The 10803-nt window shown below is 41.4% G+C and overlaps 1 protein-coding gene across 2 annotated transcripts in view; it reads left to right on the forward strand.

Moving 5' to 3' along the window:
- HIVEP1 (human immunodeficiency virus type I enhancer binding protein 1) overlaps nucleotides 1-10803 on the forward strand; it is a 233697-nt gene that overhangs the window by 123407 nt on the left and 99487 nt on the right. For both annotated transcript variants that reach the window (XM_019522651.1, XM_019522645.1), the window contains exon 3: nucleotides 9492-9545. In XM_019522651.1, coding sequence (XP_019378196.1) covers nucleotides 9492-9545 — 54 coding nt within the window. The remainder of the gene's footprint in view (nucleotides 1-9491; nucleotides 9546-10803) is intronic.

The raw sequence follows: 10803 nt of genomic DNA on the forward strand, positions 1-10803 counted from the left end.
ACCTCTCAGAGGTGCTTGAACATTATGGTGAAGATGACGATTAAAAATAAACTGAAATAAAGATGAGTATTCAGATAAAGGATGAAAGAGAAAATTATTCAGAATTCCCTCCTATACTCTGTATCCAGTATAGAATTTTCAGTGTTTGGTGTAATCACATTTTCAGTTTTTGGTGTATGCAATAATAATAATAATTACGCTAAAATTTATTATTACACACAGCAAACACTGAAAATAAGAACAATAACAGCAAATAGTAACAGTTGTTGTTAATTATAAAGCTGTGCTATACAAATGATGACTGAGCTCAGTTCAGAATTATCCATGTGGTATTTTGCTAGTGAAATGCATCTTAAGAGGGGCCTACATCCAGATTTGAGAAGTTAGAAGAAAATTGCATGTGACTTTTGGTCAGAGCAGCCTTTGTAAAATTAAGTTCTGTTTTTCATGGAGCAGAAGCAAGCCCATCAGAACCTAAATCTCTTGCAAATTGCAAGAAGGGAAGGAGCAGGTGTTACTAGTACAAAGCTAATCCCCGGTCATAATAGAAGTTCCCCAATACCTTAATTCCCAAATTTAAAGTATGGCTGCAGGTCAGAGTAGGTGCAGTTATGGTAGTGCTGATGGACCTTGCTGATTAACAGTAAATTTGACAAGTCCTAAGTTTAATAGATTTCATAGACATTAGGGCTGGAAGGGACCTCAGAAGATCATCGAATCCAGCCCCCTGCCCCAGGGAAAGGAAGTCAGCTGGGGTCAAAGGATCCCAGCAAAATAAATGTCTGAATGTCTCTTAAAGGAGTCCAGAGCAGGTGCTTGCACCACCTCTGGCGGCAGCCTGTTTCAGGTCTTGGGGGCTTGGATAGAAAAGTTCTTCCTTATGTCTAGCCTGAAACAGTTTGGGAGGAGTTTGTGACCGTTCGGGAGGAGTTTGTGACCATTAAGGACACTTTAGGACTAGCTTGGGATTTTTGCTTTGTGCTGCATTTGTGCCCTATGCGCATTCCTATAGACCAGTGTTTCTCAATCCGTGGGTCACTACCAAAAAATGGGTCACAAGAATATATCAAAAGGGTCGTGAACAAACTTTAAAAATGGATTCTCCTTTAAAGGAGAAAAATGCAGGAAACTGTGACTTTTCCCTTGCAGGCTGGCAGAATGCCAGCCTGCAAGGGGCTGCTTGGGGCCCCCCTGCCCCACATCCCCCCCCCACCCTACACACAAGGGGGGTGGGGGGCAACAGGTCGGGAGCGAGGGGCACTGGGTCAGGACTCGCCACTAATGTTTACAAATGGGTCCTGGTAGGAAAAAGGCTGAGAAGCACTGCTGTACACCTCTGTGGAGTTTGCCTGCCCAAATACCTTTAAAAATACCTCAGGTGTGAGTGACCAAGTTAAATCTGGATTGTTTTTTTTTTTTTTTCTGCTAATTGGTTACCTGTTTCAGCTTCCCTTTGTCTCTCTCAGCACCTCCTCTGCTGTCTGCTCTGTCAACCCATCCTGCCTTCTATTTCTAACTCTATGGACTCCTTTATTTTCCTTTCTTTGCACATATTAACTTGCTCTGCATGCCCTTCCACACATCCCAACTCTGTTTTTATGATATAATAATAATAATAGTAATAAAATAACTAACTAGCAGTATGCCAAACTTTTTTTTCTAACTCATGTTCCTTTTAAAAGCTGCTTGTCCTTTTGTGGTTTTCAGCCTGTGTCTACATAGAGAAAAAGGTTTATTTTTAAATATGTTAACTACCATTAAAAATATAGACAAAGCAGTTCTAGTAGTACATGTGTTTAAATAGCGGAAGTAAACCTAAGGGTTGCTGTAAATAGCTAAAATGAATTAAAACTGCAATTTGCATTGTCTGCAGTGGGATTTTAATGTACTATAAATATACTATATTTATTAATTACAACAAGACCAAATATTGTAAGCTCCTAAGAAACAGGTTCTGTGCCTCTGGGTTTGTACAAAACCGAACAGATCTTCCTGAAGGCATTTGGGTTGTACTGCAATAGAAATGATGATAATATTTCTTGAACTGGGAAGGATTGACAGACATCCTGCCATTGTCACTGAGTGGGTGGAGGGAGGGTAGGTGAGCCTGTGACCTAGGGAAGTGGTCCAAGTTTGCATCACTTTCACACTGTGTGACTGTGTTCTTCCTGTCCGCACCATTAAGTAAGCAGTATTGGTATGAATATTTGAAACGTGAGGCTTCCCTCTGGAGGAGGTATAAAATTGCAGTAGTTGGGTGTGAGGGTGGATTCTGGTTATTCCGTGTTGAATTCATTCACTTGCTCTGTAGGCAGCATCTGTCTGCAAACTTCATACAATTTTCTTTGCACATCTCTCTCCAGAATTAATGCTTCTCTGCTTTTATCTTAAAACTTGCCTGCATGTTAGCGCTCAATCTGTTCTCTCATAATTAAGTACCAAAAAATAATAGAATCTTATGAATCTCAGCACATTCAGATAATGCAGAAATAAATGTTCATACATATAACATCCACACACCAACCTTACACCTACCATGTGCATTGATTAGTATATTTCACAGTTTAAATAGTATTGGAAAGTAAAGCATTCTGTAATTTGGCCAACATTTTATTTTTAAATTATGTACCTGAAGGCAGGCTTTTGGCTTCTAGTCCCTGCTATAAGAGTTATATCTGGCTTAGCTTTTTTTTTTTTTCTTTTTTTTTAGCCAATGGCTAAAAGAAGATATACACAGAGTGCTGGCAGCAGTGGTGGAGCTCAGGTTTCCCTCCTCTGTCTTGTGGAGCCATGTTGCTTGTTCTCTTTCTGGCCCTGTGTGATGTGCATTCTCAGTTACCCGGTGGAAAAGCTTCAGCAGGACAGGTAGAGGGAGTCCTCCGACTCTGTCTGTTCTAGAACTTTGTGGTTAGGGTACTTTTTTGGGAAGTGGGGACTGTGGGTTTGAATCACTTCATGCCAGGAGAGTCTGTAACCTTTGTCTCCCATTATTGCATGTGTGTTTAACCACTAGCCTCTTAGGCAAAATGTGGGTGCGACCACCACAACCTCAGCTGGTGTTTCTGGGTACTGCCTATTGAAATCAGCCCTGTTGTTGGTATATATCACACGCCCTGGTCACTTAGTTGCCTGTTTTCCAGGCTCTCTGCGTTCCAAAATGTTAAAGGTACCTAACATGCAGCCCTAAGTCAGGTATCTTAGGGCTGTTTAGACATGCACCTGTGCCTGTCAGTAATTACCTCCTTGCTTAGAGTTTACATGCTCTTTATATAGCTCAGTGGTTCTCAACCTTTTTGTACCAGGACCCATTTGTAAACAGTGGCCAGTCCCGCCCCAGTGCCCTTTGCTCCTGACCCGTTACCCTCCAGTGCGTGGGGCATGGGGGGCACCAAGCAACCCCTTGCAGGCTGGAACTCTGTAAGCTTGCAAGGGAAAACCCACGGTCTCCCACATCAGTTTGACTCGGCTCTTTCAGGGTCTACATACATTGCATGCTTCAATGGGGCATGCCAAGCTGAAAGTTAAACATCCTTTTCCCCCCCGCCCCTACATCTGTCAGTGTCCCTAGTTTTGAGACATGCTGAAGTGCAGTGGTCTATGAGGACAATGTGTGTCTGGCCCTTTGTGCATGTTTGTATGTGTACTAATAAAATGTTAGAGATTATTTCTACCCTTGCATATCAAAGATGAAGAAAATAAAGACAATGAAAGTTTGGGTTCTTTATTTAAAAAAGAAATCTAAATCTATTGGAGTATATGCAGTGAGTCTTCTGTGATAGGAGTTGAGAAGAAATCGTAACACTGATAATTATTGAATTTTACAGAAACTAAAGGAAATGAAAAAGGAAAGAAAAAGCAGTTAAATAATGATGATTATCAGTTAAATGATCAGATGATTAGCAGTTAAATTAGGATGATTATCTTGCTAGCGTCATGTGACCCTAGGTGACTTCCTGCCCTTTGGGCGGGGGGCTGGACCCAATAATCTTGCGAGGTCCCTTCTAGCCCTAATGTCTATGAAATAATGTAGTAGAGAAAACAAGGCATCCAAAGTCTTTTCTATATTGTAGATTTCTTATAACCTACCCGTGTTAGGGATGTGAACAGGTGTGATCCCTGACCAAGACAGCTAGCCAGAGTGTACCTATCTGTGCTAGGGATTTCTGTTATGCTTGGTTGATACATTGCTAAAATAAGTGCTAATGTCTATGAAGCAAATCCTGAGGTTTCTCTGTTCATGCAGTTGTAGACACATTTTGAAATGTAACTGCCCAGAATTTATGAAGCGTTCTTTGCGAGTGTAATAAATACTTCCTAAATTAAATTAAGGATGAGAGAATTCTCAAGGACTGCAGTTGTCTTTCAAGCCCTTTGATGGATGGCCTAATACATTATAAATTTACTTGAACTATGGGCAAGTCTGGGTTTTCCATCTGTGCAGATAGTTAAATCAGCTGAATGAATAAATATGAAAATTTTTCTTACTCTTGTCTCTGTCTTTGTTCCCCCCTCTCTAGTGGGCTGTTAGTGAGAAGTATTCTGTCATAATTTAGTGTTTCTTATGAATCTGACTATTAGTAACTATAATTTATTTCTGGATAGAAGGTAGTTCAAAAGTTCATTTATTAGAAATTAGGAATATGTTAGATTAAGTGTTATAGTGAAATTGTAGGAATCATGACACACATTAATTTAGTCTTTTCTGAGACTTCATAAAGCCTCTGGGTAAAGATCAGAGGGGAGAGCAGCAGAGGGGATGTTATGGTAGTTGTCTGCTGTAGGTCACCAAACCAGAAGGAAAAGGTGAATAAGGCCTTTTTAAACAACTGACAAAAGCTTCTAAATTGCAGGACTTGGTCTTATGGGGGACTTTTTATTATCAGGACATCTGCTGGGATGGAAACACAGCAGTGCACAAGCAGTCTTGCAGATTCCTGGAGGGCGTTGGGGATAACTTTTTGATACAGATGGTGGAGAGGTCATTTAGGGGGAAAGCACTTCTTGACTTACTGCCTACAAACAGGGAGAAATTGGTTGAGAATGTGAATGTGGAAGGTAATTTGGGTGACAGTGACCATGAAATGATAAGAGTTCAAGATTCTTAAGGGAGGAAGGAAGGAAAGGAAGATCTGAGGGGAAAAATTGTCCACCTTCCAGCAGAGTCTTGGAACCTGCATGGCAGGGAGTGGTGAAGGCAGCTGGCTCCATAGTGTAGGGGTTCCCCCGATGTCACGAGTGCTGGGAGCAGCATGTGCGCCATGTGGAGCCCTGCACCATAGGTGGGCTGGCCAGGCTGTGATCCTTGCCATCATGTGCAGTGCTGGCCGGAGCTGTGCACCACTGGGCGGCAGCGCCTGAATGAGTCATGAGCACTGGCTTCCTACTGCTTTTGCTGCCACTGGTGGCAGGGGTTGTGCGGTATTGTGGGGGGGAGTGTGCGGGGGGGTCCCTATCCCCCTCACTCAACCCCCACAACCATCCCACATATACACCCTCCAACATACCCTATTGCACACCCCACCCCACACACACACCCACCCACCCACTGCTCCCTCCCCACAATATACAAGAGTAAGCCTTTATTTTTGGGCTAGGATGCAGTCATCTCTATATACCGTATGCAAACATAAATCATGAAAAAAACTTTTTATGATAAAATTAAAATATGTTTATAATAGGTCTTTGCCTTTTAGTATATGATTTGGTTTTTTTTCTGATTCCAAGCTGTCAACCCTCCCCTCCCAAAAGGAGTACTTCCAGGGGGCAAGGGGAAGTACTTGTGGTGGCAAAGGTCAGGAGTTAGGGTGTGGGACTTCCAAGCCCAAGATGGTGACCAGGGGGTGTCAAGGGGCAGGGATACCTTTGTGGCTCTCGACAGCTCACCAAAACTCATTAAGCGGTCCTCCAGCTGAAATAATTGTCCACCCCAGATCTAGAGGAATCAAGGTAATCAGGAACAGCCATCATGGATTTATCAAGAGCTAGTCATGCCTGACACACCTAATTTTCCTTCTGTGATAAAGTGACAGGCTCTGGATGGGAGGAGATCAGTGGATGTGGTATACTTTGACTTCAGTAAGGCTTTTCACATAGTTGCTCATGATATCCTCATAATGAGCTAAAGAAATAAAGACTAGACAAATGTACTGAAGGAATTGGTTGAAGTGAGCCTTTAGCTATCCTCTCCAAGTACTCATGGAGGTTGGGTGAGGTCCCTGAAGACTGGAAAAGGGGCAAATATAGTACCCGTCTTTATGGAAGGGCAGAAGAAGGTGAATACTAGAGGTGCACCGATACATCAATCCAATATTGGATTGGCACTGATATAAAGAAAATTGACTGGATCAGAAAATTGGCCTGACATAGCCAATAAATGGCTTGTGCATGCATGCAGCCACAGTGCAGCGCATAGATGGCGAGGAGCACAGCCCAGCAGCATGGAGAACTAAGTTCAGCTAGTAAGTCTGTTGTGGTGGGAGGGAAGGGGCATGTGGGGGCAGATCAAGGCCCCCGCAGTGAGTGAAGGAGTGGGGTTGGGGCAGGTGCTGCCTGGACAGGGCGGAACATGGGACAGAATTGTAGGTGGTCCGGGGGGCGTGGAGTGGGGGTGGCTCCCACTGCTGCACCCTGGGAGGGAGGGGGGGCATGTAAATGTCGAACCAGCGTCAAAACAGTGAAACTGTTTAGACAAAACAAAATGGAACAGTGGTTTCAAATCAAAATGAAACGCTGTTCCGTCAAAATGCAAGTCAAAACGGAACGGTGTCGTTTTGCACAGCCCTACTGCTCAGCTTCTCCTGCTTGACTCAGTTCTGGGAGTCAGAGGTATTCTAGGTTTTGTTTTTCGTTTTTTAAGAAAAATTTTTCATGTTCCAAGCCAAATCAATTCCAAATTTGTGACTCATTCAAGAACTGTATGTGGCTTTACTACCGGCAAGCATTCTCCGTTCATGCCTGGGGTTTCAGATGCTTCCAAATCCTTTGGCAGGCATCCTACATGCAGGCCCAAGTCTTCAGGCTTGGGGTTTGGATGACTCTGAGTTTTGCTTGCCCTCAACATATGGTTGCAGGAGCAAGCTAGCTCCAGGGGTCAGGGTAGCACAATGCAGTTCATGGTGGCGGGTGAATTAGCTGCCCAGAGGTCCCCAAGGAGAGCCCATAGGAAGTTGCAGGTGAGGCGGGTGTGCAGGGCTTGCAGGTGGGGGATTACCTGTCTGCTCCTGCATGATCCAGTTGTGCACAGTGCAGTGGAGTGGGGGAGCAACTGCCTGTGTGTGGTATATGGTCGAAGGAGCCCATAGTCACCTCGGTGTGCAGCCCCAACTGTTGTAGCCCATGCAGTATGCACCCCACAGCCGCTGAGAAGATGCCACCCTGGTGTAAGATTGTCAAATTAATTTTCTTAGTCTCTCTAGCGAAAGCACTAGTGGTGTGTGTATCTACAAACTGCACCTTTTATGCTTTCTAGTTTTTATTTTTTGTTTATAATTATCTTTGACAGCCCTTTTCCCAGGGAAAAATATTATTATACTTTTCATCTGACTCCTGGAAGAGAGAGAGATATAAATTTATTTTATAAAGTCAGTTGGAATGAGTAGGTAAGTAAACAATCTCTTAATGCTGTATTTATTTATTTATTTACAACAGATTCATCACTGAGGCCTGATTCTGAAAGCTGCTGTTAGACCCTCAGCTGCACCTCCCAGGATCAGGCACTCTGTATGCATTAGTAGAAGTTCATATGCTTTTGAGCCAGCAGTCCTTTATGTATAACAGAGTAACATTTTTCCCCAAATCTGTGAGAATACTTTATGTAAAATGGATATGTGCAATCTCTTACTTTTTGTTTGATAGCATTTGTAGTAGCAACTAATAGCCAGTAAGGTGAAAAAAATCATGCATTGCAGACTTAGAGGCAGAACCTTTTCTCTTTGAAACTGATGATACAATTCCACCAACCTGAAGGGGGACAGAAGTTTGCCCTGTAAGACACCATCTGTAGACTTTTTTTTTTTAAGCTTTTTTGTAGCAAATAAGTTTTGGGTGAGTCTCATGAACATGAATCCTGATGTGTGTCATGGGACTGTTTACAGAAGTGAAGTTATTCACAAGCATAAAGGTTTGAAGGATTAGTTTTTAATATGCAAAGGGAATATGGTAGAATATTATATCTCATTTGTTTTGAAAGTTAAAAATACAAGTTCAGACAAACTGATCAGTACTTAATGTCCAAACCTGCTAGAAAGTATTACTTTCTAGGCTCCCTTCCTTTTAATTTGGTTGAACATTTTCAGAAAGTAGAGAAATTCTGAAGGTGGGGTTTTTTATTATTATTTTTTGATAAATATAGTTGTGATTTGAGAAGTCAAAAATTATAGGTTATTTTTATTGCTTGTGATATTGACTTGACTTGATGGGAAGGAAGGGCAAAGTCTATCACAGAAAGACTCGTTAGGGGCTAGATTGTGGCAGTATTTCCCATGACCAACTCTCTTCCCACAGATCACGCAGAGGACTCTGTTTCTAACTAGGGATCTGTAAGTGGGCAGGTGAATAGTACAATAAGAAATATGTTCCATGATTGTACTACATTCCTATAAATCCACTCCTCCATCTCCCCTGTACACCTCATTTTCTCTCTCAAGATTATACTACTTTGTTATAAATCTACCCCTCTACACTCGCATACTCTCTTGCTCACACTCTCTCCCTCTCATTTCCTAAGCAAAGTTTCCTGGTGTTGCTGTCAACTGAAGAACAAATCACTCTCCGTTGGATCTCTTAGTAGGGGTGGGTTGCCGAGGGAGCAGCAAGCCTCCGTGCTTAGGGCTGTGCACAAATGGCCTTCCTGCTGTTCCTCTTGGGTGTATGGGTTATATAGGCCAGTTCCACAGTTGGACAAACCTAGGATAACCCAACACTTTTTCCACCCTGGTTGATTTTTTTTTTTACATTAAGGCAATTGAGCTCCCTTTTTTCTATGAATACATCAAGTATTATTAGAAAAACAAATCTGGTTTATTGTTTATATTCCTATAATGCTTACTAGCTATTTCAGTACTCCATTTTTATTTTTGAATGCGTTAAAAAAATTTCTGTGCATTCATAATGCTTATCAGCACCCATATATATAGTCCTCTGAGCTATGTGAGTTATTACTGATGATGTGAAAATGCTGTGAGTTACTTATCAACTGTAAATCCCATGCCAGTGCTTTTTATTCTTTTAGCTCGTATTCTCTGTATTTTAATCTGTCAGTAGCAATTTAACAGATTTAGTTGCTGGTAAAACATGGTAAAATGTTATGGGGCACTATTACTATTAATGCATTACATAATTTATACAATGTATTTATTTACATTGAATAATACATTACCCATAACTGAGTCAAGAAAGTTAATAAATGTTAATAAGAAGTTGATATTTTCAAGAACTTTTTGTACCTTTGATTATTTTATCTCTTAATTTGGTGATTTTTCTTTTTCTTACAGATAAAATTGAAGAAGCACAAAAAGAACTTAACGGGACAGAAGACCAACAGAAAGGTAAAAAAAACTGAGACTTGTTGCAAACATAGAGGTTAATCCAAATCTTTCTTAAGTCAGTGAAAAGACTTTGCTAAGCTTTGGATCAGGCCCAGAATATGTACATGTGTAGAGCAGATGCTGTAATCCATAATGCCTCCAGTCTTGCCAACAGGCACCTGTTTATTTTAACCATGTTAACAGTCCCTTTGATGAAAATACTGCGGTGAATGAATTTTAGTCTATGCATAAGTGTTTAACTGAACTGTACTAGCAGTCTGTGATGTAGATTAGCTGGCTGTTAATAATTATCTTTTGTCTATGAATAGCAATATGTGATAGGTTCTAATAGATGGTGAGAGGATATTTATCGTCACAGTTTTAAGAAACAGATGACCTGTGACGGATGAAATTTGTGCAGCAGAACCTAGAAAGCAGTTCGTAACAGTTGTATTGCAAAGCTAACTGGAATAGCATAGGATTTTAATACTCTGCATTATAATTGCAAAGGTATATTAGTTCTTGATGCTGAGTTCTAACTGCCATTCTTCTGACCTGCTGGAGATGGTGGACAGCTTGATCTTGGATGCTGTTGTCTGGAAACAGAGTTGATTATTTTTGACGTAATGAGTTTTGTAACTTTTTATAGGTCTTTTAGTTACAGACTTTTTTATTGTACCCTGTCTGTACTTTGAAGACTGTTTGTCAACATCCTGCTGGTGGAGTTTCGCAGATTCACTAACATTTGCAGTGGACAGTCAGGAGCAAAAAAGAGAACATAACTCAGTCTTCCCTTGGTCCCAGACCACCGCTCTTTTAGTTGGACCATGGGGCTTTTGGTATGATGAGAAAGGGAGAATCATCATAAGAGCAGCTGAATGAAAACTTTGCAGTTATAATCAAGTCCATGACATTTCACCATATTTTATAAATAGGACAAATAGACAATAAAGATGTGCTAATGAGTAACAATGAAAGCTGCAGCCTAAGGTACTGTATTTGAATATCATTTGCAAATTTAGAAACCTTTTCATATCAACAAATCAGATTTTCTACCACACTTTACCCAGTTATGGCATATTATACCACAGCAGATGACAGGCCCCTTTGTATTTTCATGTGAAAATAAAATGTGAGAAGTCAGGTTTTACAGGGGGGAGCAGGGAGTATTGTTGTCAGCCTTGGAGATGTAACAGGATTATATGTGTCCCTGTGAAAGTTGGGGGAAGGCTGCAAGCAGTAAATGCTGGGATACCAGAGAACACCACAGCGGATACTG

Source organism: Gavialis gangeticus, unplaced genomic scaffold (genome assembly GCF_001723915.1).
Source record: "Gavialis gangeticus isolate Ggan-Ray unplaced genomic scaffold, GavGan_comp1, whole genome shotgun sequence".
Taxonomy (NCBI): domain Eukaryota; kingdom Metazoa; phylum Chordata; order Crocodylia; family Gavialidae; genus Gavialis; species Gavialis gangeticus.